Consider the following 23,025-nt stretch of genomic DNA (forward strand, 5'->3'; position numbering starts at 1 on the left):
AAAAAGTGTAATCCTGAAAAGACAAGACATAAAGAACAAAGAGTTCTGCAGAGCTCAATCAAGCTTTAATTTAACATCAAATCCAAAAACAGTCCCTGATTGTTAGTTGCTCATTGCTCATTCATGCACTTCACAACTTTAGAGGCCTTGTGGAAAAACGCTTGTGCTCAGGTTTTGGATTTTTTTAAATGGCAGTTATCAAACAGTGCTGCAGGGTCCCTCGCTGTCCTCACTGTCATCCCACAATCCTCCACTGCTCGTGGCTGCTGCTGCATGGTTCACTCGCTGCTGAGCCAGCCCTGTCCTGAAGAGATGGGAAATGTGTTAGGAAAGTCAGCTTAGTGATCATATTTAGATTCATTCAATCGCAAATAATCGCAGTGCAATTTCCCCGAGCATGTTTGATCAACTTGCCTTGGAGAAAGGTTCACTGGTATCACATATTTCATACTCTTACCTCAAATTTTCTCTGCTCGGGTTGAAATTCTGAAAGTTTTGCCTCGCTGGAGCCTGAATCGGAATGAAACCTTGCCTGTTGTCTTTCTCTGGGGCTGAATCAGCCTGCGTCATGAAGACACGTGAAGTGCAGGTATATATTAAAGCATTAACAGGCTGGAGAATCAGTCATGTGGAGATACTTCAAATTAAAACAATTCTCCACCATTTCATGATGATGCCTCAGATGACTGTCTTTAACATCTGTTTAGGTAAGACACCCAAACAAATTGACAGTTCTGAATGATTTGATCGATGGTCTGACTATTGATATTGATATATTCTCCAACAGATTTTCTAAATGGCAAAATCGTTAAGACATTATAGAGAATTTTCTGATCCCCTATTTGATCGAGGTCACTATGTGCAGAATATCAAAGGTTGTTTTGATAGCATTTTCCACATAAATAAAGAATAAGATGATCTCAGTGGGAGCTGTTGCAGCACTATACCGCCTGGAAGGGACAAACTCTGCAAAAAAACAGCACTGAAAGGTGTATTAAATTAAAAGTGAATACCTGCTTTGACGGATCATCCCAGATTGGCCTGAAGGCACTTTTCGGGTGAAGAGGAGGCGATCCCTTTCTAACGCTGACTAACCTCTTCCCGTAGGAGCTGACGAGACACGGCGTTGGCCCGTCCATGTGGGGTCCTGATGGGTTCCTCAGAGGAGGGTGAGGGGTCAGTCTTGGAATCTGCCACCTCAGACACACAGTCCTCTCTCTTGGTGTCTCTTTGACCTGCTGCTGCTGACTGTATGAGGGCTTTAACAGCACTGGCACCTGGCTGTCTTCCTCTTCATCCTCCCCGCTGTTGCTACCGGTCATTTCTCTGCGCAGAGTGCCATCAGGGCTACATGAGGTGACTGAGGAATAGTCAAAGGCAGAGGTGTCATCGGGGTCTGTCTCACAGTCTTCCAGGCTGTGGTTCGTGCGAGGTGCCTCTAGCTCGTTGGTGCCTTTCCCCGTGGGCTGGCTGAAGGTGCCCTGGCCTGAGTCGCTGTTGTCTCCCCATCCTGCTGTGTCTGGAGTGAGGAGGGAGCAGTAGGCATGTCCACAGTCATGGGCCGGCTGGTTCAGGAGGGCTCGGTCTCTTCTCACAGGGCTGCAGGACCAACACTCCACACGCATTGACTGGCAGCCATTCACGCCATTGCTGAGGCCGACAGCTATCTGCTCTTCTCTGCTGGCAAAAGTAATAAGATGACCCCACCATGACATCTACATCCACTGGAAGAAAGCACTCTGCGTGGTACTCATGTAGAGTGCTCTAACAAGATTTTTTTTCCTTTGTGTATTTCCCACAATGAAATGTTTCAAATTATCAAACAGATTAGACATTAGACAAATATGACCTAGACAAATGACAAAATGCTATTTTTTTAAAGAAAAATTAAGAGAAAAAAAGCTATGCAAATCTACCTGACCCTATGTGAAAAGATTATTTCACCCTAAACCTAATAACTGGTTGTTCTACCCTTGGCAACAAGGACTTCGATCAAGCATTTGTGATAACTGGTAATAAGAGTGTCACACGACTGTGGAAGAATTTTGGCCCACTCTGATACAGAATTGTGTTAATAAAGCCACACTGGTGGGTTTTAAACATGAATAGCTTGTTTACATCAAGCCATGTCCACTGGGTTGAAGTCTGAACTTTGACTAGGGCACTACAAATGTTTCATGCTGTTTTTGTTGTTGTTGGTTTTGTTTTTTTAGCCATTCACAGTTGACCTGCTGCAGATTTCATGGTTCCATCAGCTGATATTACAGTGGGGCAAAAAAGTATTTAGTCAGCCACCGATTGTGCAAGTTCCCCCACTTAAAATGATGACAGAGGTCAGTAATTTGCACCAGAGGTACACTTCAACTGTGAGAGACAGAATGTGAAAAAAAAAAATCCATGAATTCACATGGTAGGATTTGTAAAGAATTTATTCGTAAATCAGGGTGGAAAATAAGTATTTGGTCACCTCAAACAAGGAAAATCTCTGGCTCTCACAGACCTGTAACGTCTTCTGTAAGAAGCTTTTCTGTCCCCCACTCGTTACCTGTATGAATGGCACCTGTTTGAACTCATCATCTGTATAAAAGACACCTGTCCACAGCCTCAAACAGTCAGACTCCAAACTCCGCCATGGCCAAGACCAAAGAGCTCTCGAAGGACACCAGGAAAAGTATTGTAGACCTGCACCAGACTGGGAAGAGTGAATCTACAATAGGCAAGCAGCTTGGTGTGAAAAAATCAACTGTGGGAGCAATCATCAGAAAATGGAAGACATACAAGACCACTGATAATCTCCCTCCATCTTTGAAACCAAAGTAGAACTTTTTGGTATAAACTCAACTCGTCGTGTTTGGAGGAAGAAGAATACTGAGTTGCATCCCAAGAACACCATACCTACTGTGAAGCATGGGGGTGGAAACATCATGCTATGGGGCTGTTTTTCTGCCAAGGGGACAGGACGACTGATCCGTGTTAAGGACAGAATGAATGGGGCCATGTATCGTGAGATTTTGAGCCAAAACCTCCTTCCATCAGTGAGAACTTTGAAGATGAAACGAGGCTGGGTCTTCCAACATGACAATGATCCAAAACACACCGCCCGGGCAACAAAGGAGTGGAGTGGCCTAGCCAGTCTCCAGACCTCAACCCCATAGAAAATCTGTGGCGGGAGTTGAAAGTCCGTGTTGCTCGGCGACAGCCCCAAAACATCACTGCTCTCGAGAAGATCTGCATGGAGGAATGGGCCAAAATACCAGCTACTGTGTGTGCAAACCTGGTAAAGACCTATAGTAAACGTTTGACCTCTGTTATTGCCAACAAAGGTTATGTTACAAAGTACTGAGTTGTATTTTTGTTATTGACCAAATACTTATTTTCCACCCTGATTTACGAATAAATTCTTTACAAATCCTACCATGTGGATTCATGGATTTATTTTATTTTTTTTCACATTCTGTCTCTCACAGTTGAAGTGTACCTCTGGTGCAAATTACTGACCTCTGTCATCATTTTAAGTGGGGGAACTTGCACAATCGGTGGCTGACTAAATACTTTTTTGCCCCACTGTAAGTCTTCCAGGTCCTAAAACAGCAAAGCAGCTATAGACTGTCATACTACCACCATCACATTTGACTGGCTGGATGATGTTCTTATTATGAAATGCTGTGTTAGTTTTACACCATATGTAACAGGACTCAGATGTTCCGAAAAGTTAAACTTTTGCTTCATCAGTCCATAGGACATTTTCCCAGAAGTCTAAGGGATGATCAAGATGGGGTGGGGTTTTTTTGGTTTGTTTGTTTGTTTGTTTGTGTTGTTTTTTTTTTTTTGGGGGGGGGGGGGGTTGGGGTTTTTGTTTTAATAAATGAAAACATCATTTAAAAGCTCATTTTTGTGGTTATTTGGGTTATCTTTGTCTAGTGTTAAAATGTGATTGTTTGATGATCTGAAACATGTAAGTGTGACAAATATCTAAAAAACAAACAAAAAAAGGAAATCAGGAAAGGTTCGAATGCCTTTTCACAGCAATGTGAACCTGTACAGTTTAAAGTAAAAACATGCAAAACATTTTTGCAGATAAATGCCACTGAAATAGGCTGTTGCTTGATTTTGAGCAACACTTTGTGCCACAGCTGTTCTCATGCATGCTGTATTGTCTGACGTCCGATGCGGGTGTCACTGACCTCTGAGCAGCAGCGTTTGACTCTTCCCTGGCCTGCTGAGACTCTCTGGTGTGCTGGCTCCTCGTGCAACAGTTTGCAGCAGAAACGCCAGCCCCAGCATCAGAGGTGCTTTTTATGCAAAGAACAAGTTTACTTGCAAAACTCTAAATGCAGACAAATGCAGGTGGAGCTATTGTGCTCTTCTGTATTTTCTCACACATATAATGTACTGTGTTATGATGGAAAAAGTTTCAGATAATGAGGTCAGCATATGTGGAATCCCTGTGAGTGAAAAGCTCAAAGCACTGCACCAAATGCTTGTTTCTAGACAGTTTTTCTACTCATGGAGCTTTATCATGTGAATGACAGTGGATATCCTTACTACGATCATCTCGGGCACATAACCACAACCACCTGTTTACAGCGGGCAGCCAATAATATTTTGAACTATGATTCATGCAAAACTAGTCTAATAAAGTCCAAAAATAAAAACATGGAGATGAAAACTAGCAAATAGGTCCTCTGTGAGACTTCCACATCAGCAACCCAAATCTGAAACAAATAATCTGACATCTTTGATAATGCTCTTACCTTTGTCCAGCTACTTCTCCTTCTTCCCACCGGACGTCTTCCTCGAGAATTACATGACAGCGGGATAAAATGCTCCTCAGAGCTCGCTCAGTTCCCAACAACAGGCTGCAGTCAGGATGCTCTTTACCAGTCCACTGCAAGAGGTTCTGGAGAAGGAAGAGTAAGCTGTCAAGTCAAATCCTTACTAAATTAACTTAAATTAATACACTGAAAGTATCTGTAGATCTTCAAAACTGGATTTGCTCTGGCTGCTGACTCACCTGAATGTGACTCAGGTAGCTGTGTATGCGCGCGACAGGTGCCAAAAGCAAGGAGAGCAGTTTCATTTCCTCTCTCTCCATCTGGCTGCCCTGTAAAACAAGACACAAAGCGTCTTTCTGGTGTCCTTGGTGGATTTTAGCTGAACAATGTTAATGGTAAATCTCTTGAAATACCTGCAAAATTTGACTCTTGTCAGGATGATTGAGTCTCTTGAACTCAAGTGAGAGGAATGACGCCAGGGTCGTTGTGTATCCGAGGTACATGTCTGAAAAAGCTGTCTGGACAACACAAATGAGGAAGAATATGAAAACCTGTGTATCAGTGGAAATGAAAGATAGACTTAAATCATAAAAACGTCACAACAGAACATAGGCTTACATCGTTGTGGCCAATAAGCTGCACCAGGATGTCTCCAATCAGAGATTTCCAGTGTTCAGCTGATAACCGCTCCTGCAGTGTATTTCTGAAGAGCAGATGGCGCTGTAACAGCTGCTCCACAAACTTCAAATAGGTCTGACTGGATCACAGAAAACACACACGCATACACAGAATCTTTTACCACAAATGGAAACTTCTGTAACTCGCAGTGGAAAAAAGGGTCACAAATCCTCTCCAGCACTTACTATGGTTCTGCAGTCATGTGGTGAGCCGGTGGGGTCTTGTATTTGTCATACAGCTGGTTTAAGGTTGACACATATTCCCACTCAGAGTGCAGGAGCTGCATCGTGACCTGATGGCGTGCATCTGTAAAACCCAAAGAAAAAAGAAAAGGATGATGAATCTGCAAAATCAGAAGAAAATACTCTGCATCTATACAAGTGACGTGTGAGCTCACCTGTGCCTTCACTGAGACCAGCTTTGAGGCCCTGCAGGAAACAGTGAAGAAGCAGTTTTCCTCTGGACAGACAGGCAGGTGGAGCAGATGAACAATCACACTGACGCTGTACACGCTGCGGCTCAGCTGGATCGCTGCTGCACAGCAATGAACAAATGACAGCATTTACTACTTATAATCTTACCTAAAAATGTTTACAGTCTCTACTGTGCATTCACATCATGAATCTAATTGCTTTATAACTCAAGGTTTGCAAAACTGGAAAAAGGTGTTACTCCTATGGATAAAATGTTGGAGAAATGAGCTTGCATTGACTAATAAAGGTCCAAACGACTCATGAGGCAAAGATGAGATGTAAGGATGAGGTTAATGATGGACTGTTCGAGGCTAAAAATCATCTGAGCTGTGCTTTAATGATACCATGCTGAATTTTTTACCGAGGTATGTCAGCAATAGCAATGCATTCTTCCAGGGTCGTGGTACATGTGTACCTTTCTCTTTGCTTGGATGTGGAGCTTTTTCCATCCTGCTGAGGTCTGTGTCTGTTGCTGTACAGCTGCACGATCTGACACCTCATCACACTGAGTTCCTCCTGTAGTTGACAAAGCACTGACGCTGAGCTTTCGATCTAGAAGTAGCTGAGCATCATCACTTGTGGAGAAATATGAGAAACCCTTCGGGTTAATTTTTAAGTCTTACCCTCAGTGAGTCGACTAGAGCCTCCAGCCTTAAAGCTTTTTTCTGACAGCTCCTCCTGTTCTCCTCCAGCTCCTCTCTCAGGTATGTGTCTCCATGTTGGATCTGACTGAGCTCCAGCAGAGCGCTGGTGAACCCCGACTTCAGCTCCGAGACCATGCATTGTAACTGGAGGGGATGACATAGTATCGTCTAAACGCTATTTTGGTCATCAAAGTTCAACTAATATGTCTCACAAATCCAGGCTGGCTGATGAGGGAAGGTTCAGCGTACCTTGGAGATTTCAGTAACAAGCTCTGCCTCCTGAGGCTTCATGACCTGTGCAGGGAGACAAACACAAACACATTAATAATCAGTGTGTTTGCTGACACTCACAGTCATCTTTCTGATTTACATAATCCAAAAAAACTCAGATGGAGACCAAGCACGCAAGTCAATCTATCTCTCTTTCAGCAAACTAAACCTATTTTTCTTATTATTCAAAGAACCTGATTTAATAACTTCTGCGTCTTGTTTTTTTGTGGTACCTGCTCAGATGTTGCCCCTGCCAGCAGTCCCTCTGCTAAGGAAGTGGCAAGCCAGCCAAAGAGCTCAGCCCTGCAGGGGAAATGGCTGCAGGAGCCAAGATCCCTCCTTATAAGTCTGCTGACAGAAGGAGAGGCAGGGATCATCAAAAAAAAAGACAAATTAAACATGCATTGGATTCATTTTTTAAATATCAAATAAACCAGATACGATCACTTTATTATAGAGATTCATTATAGCCTTACAATTATTTCTAATTCTTTGAAATAATGCACATCATGGGTTTTTTATTCCAGGATGCCAGACTGTGATTTACAGAAACGAAAAAAAAAAAAAAAATTTATGAACACATATACATGTTAGGGATGTCCAAACATCAATCAAACCACTCACAATACATGAGAGAAAAGCTGATTATTGAAGCAAACAATGTAAAAGAAGGCTAAAGCAGCTCACCTTAGTCAGAGCTCCTCAACAGTGTTTCTTCAGACATCCGAAAGAGGTCCAGTAAATCCTAAAAACCTCCAGGTCTCCGCTTTTCTGCTGCTCTAACGTCAGAACTGGTTTGCAGCGTGAAGGGTCGTGAGGCTCTGTGTGCTGCTCTGTGCAGACAGCAGATGTCCTGCGTGACGCTCAGTGAACTATGAAGCAAGTGTTGCTTCATAGTGGATTGCCCGTTTGGTGCTGTTGTGCAAATGTGCTCTGTTTTTCAATTTATTAAATATATTTAAATTGTTGTAATGCCTATATTTTATTGGCATGACACTTAAATATACGTCCAAGGGTTTTCAATATGTAAATGGAAAAATTACAAATTTTTATCTGTTTGTTCATTTAAAAGGGACAATAAAGTTTGACATAGCAAAGAGCACGAAAATGTGTTTCGCGCACCTGGCTGCCACCTGGTGCCTGTTGTGTGTGTTTTACAGTAAGTAAATAACAACATTTCCTCGTTAAATTGATGCAGAAATTGGCGCACAAGAATTCACCACAATGCAGAAAATGGCCACAATTTCTTTTACCTACCCCATTGTGTGTACAATACATTACGAAAATACGCTTAACTGAAATATGAACATTAGTATGGGAATATTATATGTGTATATACTGTACACCCCACCCTGTAAGACCCAGTCTGTTTAATTCTAAGAATATCCGATTTTGTGTAATTTCTAGTCGTATGTTTATTCCGCCCGCCTCGATGACTCCTCTAGTTAAATCGAACGCACAAGCCCCTGTTTTGTTTTGCCCTGGGGTGTGGCCAAGGGTCATTGCTCGAATCTGATTGGCTGCGTGCTTCATGGAGTTTTTAAATTGTTGCAGCTGCCGACAGACTTACAGGGCTGTCAAAACAGTCGCGAGGAAGATCGCGTGACTGGTGAGAAATCACGACACTACTCCGATATTCTGAATACTTACTCACAGACATGTATTTCCTTAAAGCTACGGAGCTTTCCGTTTATTTTGGGCGACAGTAAGATGGTGGTTTTATTTAATTTTGGTCTTGTTGTTATCGTGTTCTGATATGAGCTGCACAGCTAGCGTTAGCTGGGTTCGATGTGAAATAAACCGTCAGTTCTGATAATAATGTTCATAATAAATCAAACTTTATATTTATCGGAAATTTTATACCTGCAAAATATTGGAGAATCAAGTGTGTAGATATTTTGTTTACCTTGAGGCTGAAGGATTGGTTTGAAGCCTCCTTAGAGAATCATATATCAGAATAAGAATACTTTATTAATCCCTAAGGAAATTATATCCACACATTAACCTGACTTCTACATAAACCTCTTAAATGCCTTAATAATGGCAGGCCTAATATCAGGGCAGTTGCATTGTGTTTGAATATCATTTACTTTACATCATCATTGGCAGTATGACTTGACGTGGAGATATATTTTTTGTTAATAAAATGGTCAGAAAAAACATGATCATGCATAGAGTTCTGCTAAATGATTACACACATTTATTACCTTTACTGTGGGTTTTGATAATGCTCAACACAGTTAGTCACCACCTGAAAAAAAATCCATTGTGACACTGGAAAACTCTTCAACTAAAAGCAGGGAGCCTAGCCTTTTTGAAAACAAAAAAACCTACTACAGCAAGCTTGTTATGGCAGTAAATATATTACATTTTGGTATTGCAATGGAAATTTTTAGTAATCTCTGCATGTCTGACATTACAGTGATGTGAATTTATGTGGCGATTATTCAAGACGGTATAATTCATGATATATTGTTGAATATTATCAGGACCGGTAAAGTGTCAGTTGCCAAACGTAAGTAAACTTTAGTGTGTCGCTTCTCAGCTGTTTAGGGGGGGGCTGAAGAAATGAGGACAAGCGAGTTTGACTCTTCATCTGAAGATGAGGTCGGAGAAGAGGAGCTGACTCCACTGCACATCTCCTGGTAAGTTTTGATCAATTTAAAAGCTGTGTGGATGTCTACGTGTTCTTGCTGACATGGACAAACAAATATCACCCTGCTAATATTGGTTTTCATTGGTTTTAAGGTTGCCGCTATCCATAGTAGGGTGCCCGCAGTTTCTTGGAATATGTGCACTACCAGGTGAAACAATTTGTCTACTGTATTTACTGCATCGTATATTGAATTTTGGGTTTTTTCTGACTTTTTTTTGTTTTTGCTCTTTTTTGTTTTGTTTTTGTTGACTAAAGGTTGCAAATACAAAGAAATCCGCAGATGTCTGCAAAGAGATATTGGTAAGTTGGTGCTGATCCTGATTTTACCAGATGTAATTAGCATTCACAAGCAGATGTTTGAATCTAACCACTTAATTAAGAAGCAAGATTTCAACATATATTTTAAATGTTGAAAAATAGTCTTTACTGTAAGATGTAGAAAACCTTGACTTTGTAATAATAATTAACAATCCTTGTTGTCATTGCACATGTACAATAGTATTGAATGCAACCCTGTCTGTGCAAAAATCTGTCAATTTAGAGCATGTTGAGTATGTTTTTTTTTTGAGTCAAAGTCAGTCAGTGAGTGTTGTCATCTTATACAGCCTACAGTAATTAACTGTATAGATACCTTCTAATTAGCACACATTAAAATTTTTATAAAATACTAGAACTGAACTCACCAGAAGTCAAGCACAAACTTGATAGTGGATGCTTTTTTAACTTTATGCAAAACATTTTATTCGCTTAGCTATCTGATTTATGATTTCATTTTTTCACAGTATTTTATAAATAGTATGTTTATGCAGAAATTAGCCTTAAGTGGTGGAAAAAATGTGGATAACCTGGGGTTTTCCCGTTTTACAAGAGAAACTTCTCTTCTTGTTTACAGAGGAGCTCCAGAACCAGGGGGTGCAGGATGTGTTTGTTTTCTGCACAAGAGGAGAGCTTAGCAAATACAGGGTTCCCTCACTGCTGGAGGTCTACCAGCAGCGGGGCTTCAGGGTTCACCACATGCCTTTTCTAGATGGAGACGCACCTGAGCTGAACCAGTGCTGCCAGATCCTTGATGAGCTGCAGATCAGCCTCAAGAATGACAGGAGGACGGTGATCCAGTAAGTCAAAACTGAGTTCAGTTTAATGTTCCACACAGTGCGTGATGTCTACCTGCTAATTAATACAGACAAAGCAGAGAGGAGAGTTAGCATGTAGTACTGTGCAAAAATCTTAAGATTTTTTTAAAAAGCTTTTGCTAGTAAAATGGGGGATGTATTAAAATGTGAAACATGTAAACACAATAGAAGAGGAAGAAAACAGAGTTTGTACAATTTGAACAAGCTCGAAAGTCAGTATTTGGCGTGACCACCTTCGTTCTTCAACACATCCTGAGCTAACTTGAGGAAAATATCTTGTTTGTAGTTTCATGAAGAGTTCTCCAGGCTTCTTGTACAACATTCAAAGCTCTTCTTTCGATGTTGGCTGCCTTTGGTTCCATTGTGTCAAGATGATCCCACCCTGCTTTAAAAATGTTGAGCTCCAGGCTCTGTGGAGGCCAATCCATGACCGATGGTGTTCCACTGTGTGCTTTTCTATCCAAGAATACTTTTCTTGCTATGGATGTGTATTTTGGATCATTGCCTTGTGTAACGTTTAATAGCTGTTTCGGACTCACCTTGTTGGTGCAATTATGTTATATTTGGCATTTTCTGTAGATATGATGAAAGAAAACCTTCTGAAAATGTTCAGGTACAAGGACTGGATTCAAAACGAGTGAAAAAGAAGCACTTTTTACACATGACCAGGGTTAAACAGAGTTACCTACAAAAGCAGATCAGATTGGATAGTAAAGAGAGGTTTTTGTGTCGCTCTATAAAACCAGGAGATCTGAAGTGAGCAGAGCTTTTACTGTTGTTACTAAAAGGCCCCTGAGAAGCTCTCCACTCTCCCAGAGAGCTTATAAAGCTGCTCGCTAGGCAACAGGAGGAAACTGGTTGTCCTGAACTTGTATGATATGAGTGGGTTTTAATTTTAATGCTGAGAGGTATCGCTACCACAGTATTCCCTGTCCAATAAAGGACACCTTGGTATCATAAAACTTTGAAGTGCCAAATGGCATCATATCACCACAAATACATCTGTTTTTAGCTCCTCGGGACACCTTTCATTATACAATACAACAGTTTTTTTTTTCTTTAGCTGTCAATTTCATTGGATTTTGTCATTTTCCTTTTCCCTATCTCCTCAGCTGCTACGGGGGCCTGGGACGCTCAGCATTAAGTAAGATTATTATTCTTTTATTTTGAAGTTTTCTATCGAACATTCTCTGTCCAACATTAGAAATGTCATGTAACCTAATTTAATGTCACTGCTCCCATCACATGGCTGTTGTTTGCCCTGCAGTCGCTGCCTGCCTGCTGCTTCAGCTCTCTTCCACAATGACGCCAAACAAAGCCATCGAAATCCTCAGGCACCACAGAGGAGGAGGAGCAATACAAACAGTGAGGGTGAGTCGCTGCTTTTCTTCCTCTTCATCTATAGTTTTTAAGGGGTCATTTTGCTGCTTTTGTTAGTTTATTATAAACTCGTGTTTTTGTTGGTTTGTACCTTGCAGAGACATTTGATGGTCTAAAATTGCTGCGATTAATAAATTAGATTAGAATAGAATTTTTTAGCCCTGCGACAGCCTGGCAACCTGTCCAGGGTGTATCCTGCCTCTCCCCCTAAGCGGGCTATACAGACAGCTGGGATAGGCTCCAGCCCCCCTGCGACCCTGACAAGGATAAGCGAAAAGAGAATGGATGGATAGAATTTATTGTCATTGTACAGGCACAACAAAATTGTAGTTAAAAATTAACTCTAACATCAAAATGCTCAATTGAATCTGCTCGAGAAAAGAAAAGCATAAACGTGGAAGAACTGCATGTAAAAAATGGATGTAGCTACTGAGCCTCCAACCTCAGCCTCAGCTTTGGCAGATGTCGCAAGCAAGCGGTGGATCTGATGAGAAACTGTAAATACTGTTACATACCTATATGAAAGCAGTTTGCTATTCACCTTATTCTAAGTCTGATCATTCACTGCTATGTCACTGTTACTCTAAACAGATTGCAATAAGATCTGTAACTAGTGATTAAAACCAGAACCTCATGATTTTCAGGTAACTTGCTGCTAGAAGAGTCTTGGGGATCTAATGTATAAATGGAAAAAAAAAAGAAAAAATGTTGCTTATGTAAAATAATCAATTTACACCCAACTGTCACTTTATTAGGTACAGCTTGTTAGTACCTGATATTGGGTACTTGCAACGGACCCCTTTGCCTTCATACCTGTCTTAGTTCTTCATTCATCAGATTCAACAAGGTGCTGGAAACACTTCTCAGAGATTTTAGTCCACATTGACACAGTTCCTGGAGATTAGATTGACATCTTGTGACTATGGAGGCCATTTGAATACAGTGAACTCAATGATATGTTCAAGAAACCTTTATAAGACACTTTGTGACATGGTGTCATCCTGGAAACACTCATTGGAAGATGGGTACACTGGTCATATAGGGATGAACATGGTCAGTGATAATTCAGGTATGAAGGGACTCAAATTGTGCCAAGAAAGCGTCCCGTTCACCATTATTCCACCGCCAGGAGCCTGTACCACTAATACAAGGCAGACTAGAGCCATTCTTTCATGCTGTTTACCCCAAATTCTGACCCTACCCCAGGAATCTTGCAGCAGAAATTGAGATTCATGAGACCAGGCAACATTTTTACAGTCCTCTCGATGTGTGAGCATGTGTGAATTGTAGTTTCACTTCCTGTCCTGCTGAGAGAAGTGACATAAAGAGAAGTGACAAGTGTGGTCTTCTGCTGATGTACACTGTCAGAGATGCTTTTCTACATTCCTTGGATGTGGTTATTTGATTTGTTTTTGTTTTCAGTCTATTCTCTGTAAACCCCAGAGATGGCTGTGTCAACTGCCAGTCAATCAAAACACCATAAATTATAAATAAAGCCTCTGAATTCATGAAGAAAGTATCATCACAGCATTATATAGTCTCTGATTTATTAAAACTTTAGTCTTTCTGTTGTGTGATCCCTAATTTTCCATTTACCAGCATCTTTTTACTTTTTTGTAGCAATACAACTTCCTTCACGAGTTTCGGGAAAAGTACACAGCCTACCAAAGTGAAGCTCGCTCGGAGCGCTCGGTGTCTCGGTGATTACTGCTCCTTTCTACAGAGCTGGAAAAGTCTCGAGTTCCTCAAGCTTGCTTGTTTGCCAGTGATGCTTTCCTGATTGTGTGGTGGTATGATTATATTCTTGAGAAATGCACTTTAGAATGAACACTGTAATATATTGCTTTTTATCATCCTCATTATAATTAATTAAAGACTTGATGAGGAGATACTGCTTTATGTTATTAGATGGAAAATGTTGTTTCGTTTATATTGCAAATAAAATAATGGTGTGTGTTAGAAGTGCTATGTCAGCTGGGCAATATATGTGTGTACTTTCCAATGGTCTTTTTATTTAAGGGGAATAAAACTGCACAACAGCTTTTCAGACATCAAGTCTGTCTCTAAATGTGAAGCTTATCAGTTATTTCTAAAATTTCTAAGTTACTTTCTTCATTGAAACCAGAAATTACTCAAATGGGGTCTTTGTGAACTAAATCTAATGATGAAATTAGGCTTGTATGAACTGTAATGGTTCCTTCCTTGTAGCACAAAATCTAATGCTGCAAAGTTATGTTTTATTTTTCATCGTATTAAAATATCCCACAATTTATATTTTTCTATCTACATTTTGTGACTCATACCACTTGCAGCAGTGAAATGCCAATAACGTTTGCATTGGATTATTAGTCCAGTTCTTGTATAATTTAGCATACCTCAGCCTTTTCTATTGCTCCTCTTTAAGAACGGCTTCTTGACAGCCACCCTTATCTTTTTAAGTGCAATAGATTTTAATAGATTCAACTAAAGATAGGAACATTGTGTTTTGATGACAGGGTACGAGTAACTAAATTTTTTTTGGGGGGGGGGGGCGTGGTTTGTGGACAACACTTGCTGCCTTTTTATACTTATAATAATAATAATAATAATGGATTGAATTTATATAGCGCTTTTCAAGGCACCCAAAGCGCTTTACAATGCCACTATTCATTCACTCTCACATTCGGTGGAGGCAAGCTACAGTTGTAGCCACAGCTGCCCTGGGGCAGACTGACAGAAGCAAGGCTGCCATATTGCGCCATCGTCCCCTCTGGCCAACACCAGTAGGCGGTAGGTGAAGTGTCTTGCCCAAGGACACAACGACCAGGACAGAGTGCCCGGGGATCAAACTGGTGACCTTCCGGTTACAGATACGCTTCCCACTTTGAATAATTACAAGTCTCGCTCCTTAGAGGCAAAATATAAAGACATGAGGGCTGTCTTAAGGTTTTTTGTTGACATTTGCATAGAAATAACACTCCAGTCCACATTAACAGAGCAGGATAGTTTATTTAGATTTAAATAAACAATTTCCTAGATGTAATTTGATGTGATCGAACACATAAAAACTTCTTTATTTGAATGTGACAAATGATAATCCTTTTCCCTGATAAATTTACATGTTAAACATGACAATAAATACTCTAACATGAATGAAATTTTTTTTGCAGTGGCCTAAAACATCAGTCTAGATTCTGATTCTGGAGATGAGCGATACTGCAAGGAGTGCTTGATATTCTGAAGAATTACTAAAAACAAGAAAAAAGGTCAAATTGAAAACATGAAAAATAAAACGTTGGATCTTCTAACAATGTGGAATATTTGGTGTTGAAATTAAAACGCACAACGACAAAAAGAAATTCAAAGGTACATTCAACAGTATGGCACATCAGCTGATGTCGATCAAAACTTGAATGCCGAAAGGAAAGAGGAGGATAGTGTTCCTTCCTAACGGTGAATACATTAAAGCAGCGGTCCCCAACCCCCGGGCCGGTACCGGTCCGTGGCCCGAGAGAGTTGAGACTCTGGTGTGAAATGTATGGTTTTCAGGGTTTTTAGCGTTATTTTGTTATCGTTTTTTTTGTTAACTCTGTTTTCCTGGGTCTTTTCACGTGTGTTATGAATAAATCTGTTTTCAGTACCGGTACTAGTTTTTTGTTGTATTTATCCGCGACACCTTAAAGGCCGGTCCGTGAAAATATTGTCGGGCTCAAACCAGTCCGTGGGAACCGCTGCATTATAGTACTGTTGAGTCTACCTTTTATTTACAGATACCTGCAAGGACGGGTCTACAGATCACACACATGGCGGTCCACACTTAAGAAAACATATCAGCAATAGTTTGACAGGGATGCATGGAAACAATACATCAGATAGCTTGAAAGGTGATAACCGACAACCAGACTACTACCGTCCTTGTGCGACACGTTTCGTTAACATGCACTTCAGCCCTCAAAGTGTCACGTTATAAGACCTTCTGCATCTGCGGGCAAGAACAAAAGTCTGTTTTACACTCCGCTGTTCATTTTAGTCATGGTAATGAGTCACGTGGCAGGTGTAAATTGGCTTTTAAAGCCCGGGATCTTATTCACAGAAAAAGCTAATGCAGTTCAGCACACAGCTTAGATTCTCACAGATAAATGCACACCTGAAAATGTCTACCTAGTCTGTAAACACTCAACAGTTGGGAAACGTGATGAAAAAAAAGCAAACTTTATTTTCAATCCCAAGCATAAAAAAACAAAAAACAAAAAACAAAAAAAACACTATTAAAAAAAACAGGGAAAAAAGAAGAGAGAGAAAGATGTGTCCATTCAGGTCTGTCCGTATTTTCCATAAAAGCTTTGTAACTATAGTGCTATGAGAGGAACACTGCAACCAGGATTCTCTTAAAACTGGCTAAATGTTTCTGAAATGACAGGTTTGTCCACTTGGAAATGGCGTCTTGTGTTGCTGAAAGGTGGTCTCCAGCAGGTCCAGTGCTCCAGCACTAAGATCATAGTGTCTGGTCGTTTACTGTACATGCAGGTCCTTTTGCTTCATCGCACCATTTAAGAGCTCACCAGAACGTAGATCATCCTGTTGGAGAGAACAAGAGGAATATCTAAATAAGCATCAAGACTGGTACATAAATCCAAAAATTGTTGTTTGACAAAGGAAGACTGAGCGCCTTTTTAAAAGCTGCTGGTAGGCAGATTTTAGACAGAGCCATGCTGTGTTGCTCTCCTGTCACTACTGACTGCCTCTACCTTTCAACGAACAAATAAAGTGGTGTCCGCCTCTCTGACAAAACTACCCCAGGATCAACATATCTTCATATCCACACATTTTTTGCACTGCAAACAATAGCCGCCGTAATGAAGTCTAAGTCTCAAAGATACAAATGAAAAGTAAAGTAAAGAGCAGAAAAATACAAGTGAAAAACATACCCGTAGAGATAGTAGAAGAATGACAGGAGGTAGAAAGCCAGTTTGCACCAGCCTTCTTTTTGACAGTACGCCAGGATGTCAGCGTTCATGATGGTTGTTGGGTCGTAAAGTCCTGGACAGCTCATCACAGGTCTGCTCATATACCTGCAGAAAGGCAAACATGAAAGCAGCGAGTTACACGCAGATGTGACTTGTTTACAAAGGTTTAGTTAAGTAAAACCAGGTGTTGACTCTAGGATCAGTGTTTTCGAATACGTACCTCCAGACATGATAAGCCAGCAGTGGTAAGTTGAGACAGAGGGTGAGCCACTCGGCCGCACAGAAGAACATCACGCAGAAGAAGAAGTGGATAAGATACTCTGGGAGCACCAGCTAAAGGAGCCAAGGAAGAAGACGTCAATATTCGCATACAGCTGATAGTTCAATTCTCTTGTTCTAATTCTGACTTAGTAATGTACTGTCTAAACAAAGTTAATCAATCCACTCAATGTGTGGAATAAATGCAGAGACTTAGAAATTGAAGCACACTGATCAGAGGACAACACAATGTGATGTAACGAATCCTCAAAGGTAATGAGTCCTTTTTACAAGGAGAAAGCGGCGCTATTTAAAGAAGCAGACGTCTAAAAATTGCAGTAGCTGAAAGAATACAAGAGAAGGACTGAATCACAAATGAACTCTGGTTAAGCTATAATTTTGTGCTTTACATGTGCTATACAGGCCTTTAGTGAGGTCCAGCTTCATCTTATATTATGTAAAACACATAAACACTGCCTTATTTTAACACATGAAACAGGGTGAAAAATTAAAATCATCCATATGCAGATTTTAAGCCATTCCTCACTTGTTTAATGCTTACAAAAGGTGCCACAGTGAAGCCATATGTGGCTACGCATTGAGAAAATTAATTTGTATAATCGCCTCTTTTAGTCACTGAAGAAACATGTGGTGCTTGCATAATTTTTTTTTAAATAAACTGTTGCAAATGGATAGAGAACATGGTTAATTTCCCACCCTGGTTATGTCATGCATTATCAAGTGTGACCACAATTAAAGGGGGACAAATTGCTCTGAAGAATATCTGCGCATCCCAACATCGACATTTTCTGCAGTGAGGGTGAACCTACAGATCATTCCACTTCCTGACAAGCGCACTGGACAACACACCAGAGAAGGACCATGCTGTGAGCACGCTTAGCATTGTCGATGCAGCAGTCTGCCTCAGGTTGACAGAGTTCGAGCTGGTTGCGGGGTTCAGGGGGGCAGATGGAGGCGCCACATGGAAGCCATGCATTAAAAATAAGAGCAGAGGGCGGAGAGGAGGGGGCAACCAACAGCCCACAGATGGAAGGGTGAGGGGTATGTGGGAAAGAGGAAGTTGCAGGAAGGACGGGACGGGCTTTAAATGTGCTGAAATCCTGCACTGTGCTGCCAAATACAAAACAACTGCACAAAAAAATAAATAAATTTATTGTGCCAACTGAGCTGAGAAAAAAAGAGGCCAAAACTGCAAATCGGACTGTGGAGCATGTCAAGGCTTAAACGTAGAGGAACCTTCACTTTTCAGCTACGAATCACTGACCAATCAGGAGCTCTAAATATTGCTGAGCTGGAGAGTGTTTGGATTCTGCAGCCATCTGTTCTGAACCGCAGGTGATGCGGGTTAGAGCCAACACTGAGATCATAAACAGTGGCCTAGGTCTGCTAATTGCTGACTCAAATTGTAGCATTCACCTTGCAAAAAAACAAGTTGTGACATGCATTTAAGAAAACCGATGATTGAAGAATAAAACAAGCTGTCTTGGAAAAATCAAACACGCAAAGTATTAAAAAAAAAAAAAAAAAAAAAGGGGGGGGGGGTTTTACAAAATCAAAAGACTAGTGTTCGGGCTGCTGTGATTCTATACCATCCTAACAGTTATGTGCAAGCTCTGCCAGAACTGCTGTTTCAAATGGAAAACAAGATACCCATCTCTCAGAGTTTCCTGGGAATACTCTATACTTGTAACTATATGCAAACAAAGGGTAGGTTGTAGTAAAGATCATGCATGTTTTGAGCATTTGCAAGTCTTTTCAGTTAACAGCTATTCTTAATTCATAATCAATAAGGAGGACTGTTCGTCCAAGAGTATAGTGCTTACCCACTGTTAGATATCCATTTGCTTCTACGGCCAAAAAAAGGTAGTTCAAGAAAGCTGAAAACATGCCTGTTAGCCAGTGCAATCAGTCTGAAGCTGAACTTTGAGGCGTACAGGAGAGAAATACAAAGAAGAGATTGAAAAGCCAAAAATAAAACTATAACGACCGTGTAGGTGGGGGGAGGAAATAAAAAGGATACAGGTGAGGCACAGGTGGCATGTTGTCTAATCCCGAGCTGAACCCTGACCTAAAGATTAGTTAACTGAAAAGACGTTTGCAAACACTTCCCCGTGCAAAATGACAAGACTGCAGACTGAGTTGGACTTGAGCGGGCATTTTAAAGATTGGTACAAACCTTTAATGCAATTTTGACTCTTTTAATCTTTTTGACCTTTTCAACTGTCTTTTTGTCGTTAAAAGTGGTTTAAAAAAAAAAAAAGCAGATAAGGAAAAACAAAAAGGCTGTTAGAGTTTGACAGCTGACAAGATCACTGAAGTTATAACAGGCAGGTTATTTAGCATAACAGTGCAGAGAAATGAGAGAAAAAGACAGATAGGTGGATAAAGTTGTACTAAAATAAAGAGAACATCTTTCGTCAGAGCATATCTGCATGCAAGGAAGGTATGATAGCTGAAGAGGTGAGATCACTTACCGGATTTAAAGTGTTACATTGATCTATAGGATTCTTGTAGTCAGTCTTCAGCTCATCGAAAGCGATTATCTGAAGGACCAAGGTGATCAATGGTAAAATGTTAAAAACAGAGACTCAGAGGACAGCAGGTGCAATAATATTTTACCAGGTTACACTACCCATACTGCTCTTATATACCTTCACAATAAAATTTGATTTAATATGGATAATGCCTTGTATACTGGTGCTGTATTTACTGACTTTCAAATGGCTTTTAATACTGTGGATGAATATAAAAGCAATAGATTTAATCAATAGGTGACAAAAGGTCACCAGCTGGAAATGTTACTTGTGGTGTACCACAAGGATCTATTTCAGGTCTATTACTTTTCCCCATCTACATTAATAACAGGTCTGAAGCTCTGTATTGTGAACTTTTTTCCCCTAATCCTAACAATATTTAACTAAAATTCTAATCTGTTAGCCTCTGACTACAGGAAAATAAGCTTTGACTTCCTCTTAGGAAAACTGAAGTTATGCTTTTTGCCAGTAACTGCAAACATAACAAGGGTAGAATTCTGTTAGCCAAATGTGACTCTGTTTGAAATTAGCTCAACTAATCATTTAACACATCTAGGAGAAACTAAAAATGTATCATGTATAAGGTAACTGCAAAAATTCCACTCCTATAGACAAAATATTAATTCATCTCAGTAAAACAAAGGCAAATGATAAATGATCTGTTCTAGTCCAACCAAACTATGACTATGCATGTCACTCATGGTTAATGGCTTTCAGAAAAGACTAAACCCCAAGTTATAATCAGCTCAAACAAACTCATCTGCTATACCCTCAGCTATACCCTCAGCTTTGTGGCTGGGGCGATTGTGGCTCAAGAGTTGGGAGTTCGCCTTGTAATCGGAAGGTTGCCGGTTCGAGCCCCGGCTTGGACAGTCTCGGTCGTTGTGTTCTTGGGCAAGACACTTCACCCGTTGCCTACTGGTGGTGGTCAGAGGGCCCGGTGGCGCCAGTGTCCGGCAGTCTCGCCTCTGTCAGTGCGCCCCAGGGTGGCTGTGGCTACAATGTAGCTTGCCATCACCAGTGTGTGAATGTGTGTGTGAATGGGTGGATGACTGGTTGTGTAAAACACTTTGGGGTCCTTAGGGACTAGTAAAGCGCTATATAAATACAGGCCAGGCCATTTGACAAACTTTAGCATAGAATAAAAGCTACTTTTACCACATTTTTGATTTGGCAGAGTCTTTATGCTGGATGTCCTTCCTGACACAGCCCCAAAGGGATTTCTATCTCCTCCCGAAATCAAACAGAGGATCATTTGCTTGTTAGTAAATGATTCCTCTGCATCAGGGGTGTCAAACTCAAATACACAGTGGGCCAAAATTCTAAACTGAAACAAAGTCGCGAGTTAACGTTAATATTTATTGAAATATATTTATTGAAATATATTTATTGAAATATATTTATTGAAATATATTTATTCCTCCAGATATAAGAATGAATCTTTTCTAATGGACTCAAACACGTTTTGCTGAAAAACTGAATATGGAACAAGCAAAGCTTAATACTAAACAATATATATATTAGCTGTATAATACCTGTAGGCCAGCTCTAATAGTAATTTGGTATGGCTTCGCGGGCCAAATGTAACTAGGCTGCGGGCCAAATTTGGCCCACGGGCCAGAGTTTGACACCTATGCTCTACATTAAAGTGGTAAAATATCCCAATAACACGTATAATATTCACACCAAAACTGCTCCCTTATTCTTTCGCTTGCAGTAACCAGAGACATGTTAAAAAACAGGAACAAAAAAACTTTAAGATGCAGCACCATCTTTAAAAAAAAAAGAAAGCAGAATCTAAACAAAATAGGTCATTTTATAGAAAATTAATTTACTACATCTTCGGGTATTGGGTAGGTTGTGGCTCAGGTGATAGAATACTTGTCAGGTATCCTTCGGCAAAATACTGAACCCTGATTTCAAGTGTGGATACAATCAGATAAGCTAAATTCTCATATTTAACTTATTTGTGAGGCTGATTTGTTTGAAACATGGTTTGAAATACTTAGAGAGGGTCTTTTACAGAAAGGAGTAAGATTACCTTGTATGATTGTATTACTTCAAATAAGCTTTTTAATCAGTGATATGAATGAAAATCAAAGAAAATTAGTATTTGGTTTGCATTCAAAAGCAAATTGCATGTTCTCTGTCTTCAAGTTATTTATTCACAATACAACAGGTAAGTTCTCCAATATGACCAGCCAGAAGCAGAAAACTGAAGATATCCAAACTGGAAAGTTTATTTATCTATTTATTTATTATTTATCCCAAGCCACGTCACTGATTACCTCAATCTAGTAAATGACTGAACAGCTAGTTAATTATTTACAGCTAGTTTAATGTGCTCCAAACTCCCCATGCTTACGTTGGGGTTGTGACTGTAAAACCTGGCGGTATTACACAATGCAGAGATGTGACATGTCGATAAACACATGACAGCCAAACGTTAGCTTAGCATGCTAACTAGCCAACACTGCACTCTGAGCTGGCAAGCGATACAAACAAAATAAAGGGGTATAAAACATGTAAAAGTGGTGTTGCGCTCTATATGGATGATGGGAAATAGTTTATTAAAAACACGTCTTGGTGTTAAAACTGCTAACTTGTTGTCCTAGCCGACCGGACAGGGTGTGTGCCATTCATTCCCAGGCTTCGTTAGCTCACTGTTAGCCCGTCTTTCTCATTCTTTCTACTTTTACGTCCGCACCGTTTGGCAGGCGACCTAGAAATGTGTACTTACATGCCAGATAGCGAAGAAGATAAGCGCGGCCGTTAGCAGCAGTGCGAGCATGTAGCAAAAGGCCGCGAATGTGAACGCCATTTTTCTCCGGTTCTGCTGGTCGGTTCCTGGCTCGATCGGCAGATGATGCAGGCAGCTTCCCAACCGATTACTGCTGCTTCTTCCCCTTCTTCTTCGAGTGTTAGTAGCTGCAAGTCAACCATCTTACAGCAGGGTGCGTTACCGCCACCTACTGGACCATTTACTTATCTGAAATCACTTTTAACATGCATTAGCGCCATCTCCTGGAATTTCTTTCTGAACTTCGGTGTTTTCTTTATCTCCTGGAGTCCCACAGTTTCAGGAATAGTGTCCATTGTGTGGTTTTCTATCCAGGTATGCTTTTACTGCATTGGTAGTGTGTTTATGATCATTGTTGTGCCTAAAAATGAAGTCAGGGCCAATCAGATGTTGTCCAGATGGTATTACATGATGGATCAAATTCTGATGGTACTTTTCTGTGTTCAGACACCAAGAC

General features: G+C 40.5%; 3 protein-coding genes across 10 annotated transcripts; 1 reads left to right on the top strand and 2 right to left on the bottom strand.

Moving 5' to 3' along the window:
- Window positions 1–43: 43 nt before the first annotated feature.
- LOC147306804 (uncharacterized) lies at window positions 44–7,732 on the bottom strand. 7 transcript variants are annotated; one of them, XM_086274269.1, is made up of 15 exons: window positions 7,528–7,732; window positions 7,074–7,188; window positions 6,820–6,864; window positions 6,550–6,714; window positions 6,342–6,442; window positions 5,851–5,984; window positions 5,639–5,759; window positions 5,394–5,532; window positions 5,189–5,293; window positions 5,015–5,104; window positions 4,755–4,900; window positions 4,185–4,292; window positions 1,014–1,680; window positions 458–561; window positions 44–304 (listed from the first exon to the last, which is right to left on the bottom strand). In XM_086274269.1, the coding sequence occupies exons 3-15, from the start codon at window positions 6,859–6,861 to the stop codon at window positions 199–201; spliced, it is 2,028 nt and encodes a 675-aa protein (XP_086130395.1). In that variant the 5' UTR covers window positions 6,862–6,864; window positions 7,074–7,188; window positions 7,528–7,732; the 3' UTR covers window positions 44–198. The 7 variants fall into 7 exon arrangements, with proteins under 7 accessions (XP_086130395.1, XP_086130393.1, XP_086130388.1 ...); XM_086274267.1 differs by having other exon boundaries at window positions 6,288–6,442; XM_086274262.1 differs by having other exon boundaries at window positions 5,851–5,987; window positions 6,288–6,442.
- A 599-nt stretch (window positions 7,733–8,331) lies between these two features.
- Window positions 8,332–14,071, top strand: cdkn3 (cyclin dependent kinase inhibitor 3). The gene is made up of 8 exons (XM_086274271.1): window positions 8,332–8,449; window positions 9,386–9,485; window positions 9,589–9,644; window positions 9,752–9,796; window positions 10,389–10,611; window positions 11,742–11,773; window positions 11,897–12,000; window positions 13,630–14,071. Exons 2-8 carry the CDS (start codon window positions 9,409–9,411, stop codon window positions 13,711–13,713), a joined length of 621 nt encoding a protein of 206 aa, XP_086130397.1. The 5' UTR covers window positions 8,332–8,449; window positions 9,386–9,408; the 3' UTR covers window positions 13,714–14,071.
- Window positions 14,072–14,988: 917 nt separating this feature from the next.
- cnih1 (cornichon family member 1) lies at window positions 14,989–22,697 on the bottom strand. Of its 2 annotated transcripts, XM_086274992.1 has the most exons (6): window positions 22,509–22,697; window positions 19,709–19,777; window positions 19,411–19,458; window positions 17,176–17,288; window positions 16,917–17,060; window positions 14,989–16,566 (listed from the first exon to the last, which is right to left on the bottom strand). In XM_086274992.1, the coding sequence occupies exons 1-6, from the start codon at window positions 22,587–22,589 to the stop codon at window positions 16,539–16,541; spliced, it is 483 nt and encodes a 160-aa protein (XP_086131118.1). In that variant the 5' UTR covers window positions 22,590–22,697; the 3' UTR covers window positions 14,989–16,538. The 2 variants fall into 2 exon arrangements, with proteins under 2 accessions (XP_086131118.1, XP_086131119.1); XM_086274993.1 differs by lacking the exon at window positions 19,411–19,458 and having other exon boundaries at window positions 14,990–16,566; window positions 22,509–22,691.
- Window positions 22,698–23,025: the final 328 nt, after the last annotated feature.

The sequence above is a fragment of the Aulonocara sp. 'chitande type north' Nkhata Bay genome, linkage group LG19 (genome assembly GCF_057382095.1).
Source record: "Aulonocara sp. 'chitande type north' Nkhata Bay isolate Kocher_YH1m ecotype deep benthic linkage group LG19, A_spYH_male_GT1.1, whole genome shotgun sequence".
In the NCBI taxonomy this organism is placed as follows: Eukaryota; Metazoa; Chordata; class Actinopteri; order Cichliformes; family Cichlidae; genus Aulonocara; species Aulonocara sp. 'chitande type north' Nkhata Bay.

What these genes read in the sequence shown, in the direction of transcription:
- LOC147306804 (XM_086274264.1), bottom strand. Translation starts at nt 6,861, where the DNA reads ATGAAGCCTCAGGAGGCAGAGCTTGTTACTGAAATCTCCAAG. An exon ending in GCTACCTGAGTCACATTCAG is followed by an intron (nt 4,901 to 5,014) that starts GTGAGTCAGCAG and finishes TTCCTTCTCCAG; the next exon opens with AACCTCTTGCAGTGGACTGG. An exon ending in GGGATGATCCGTCAAAGCAG is followed by an intron (nt 562 to 1,013) that starts GTATTCACTTTT and finishes TTCATGACGCAG; the next exon opens with GCTGATTCAGCCCCAGAGAA.
- cdkn3 (XM_086274271.1), top strand. Translation starts at nt 9,409, where the DNA reads ATGAGGACAAGCGAGTTTGACTCTTCATCTGAAGATGAGGTCGGAGAA. An exon ending in CCTGGGACGCTCAGCATTAA is followed by an intron (nt 11,774 to 11,896) that starts GTAAGATTATTA and finishes TTTGCCCTGCAG; the next exon opens with TCGCTGCCTGCCTGCTGCTT. An exon ending in GAGCAATACAAACAGTGAGG is followed by an intron (nt 12,001 to 13,629) that starts GTGAGTCGCTGC and finishes ACTTTTTTGTAG; the next exon opens with CAATACAACTTCCTTCACGA.
- cnih1 (XM_086274992.1), bottom strand. Translation starts at nt 22,589, where the DNA reads ATGGCGTTCACATTCGCGGCCTTTTGCTACATGCTCGCACTGCTGCTA. An exon ending in TCTTCTTCGCTATCTGGCAT is followed by an intron (nt 19,778 to 22,508) that starts GTAAGTACACAT and finishes TTGGTCCTTCAG; the next exon opens with ATAATCGCTTTCGATGAGCT. An exon ending in AATGTAACACTTTAAATCCG is followed by an intron (nt 19,459 to 19,708) that starts GTAAGTGATCTC and finishes AACGACAAAAAG; the next exon opens with ACAGTTGAAAAGGTCAAAAA.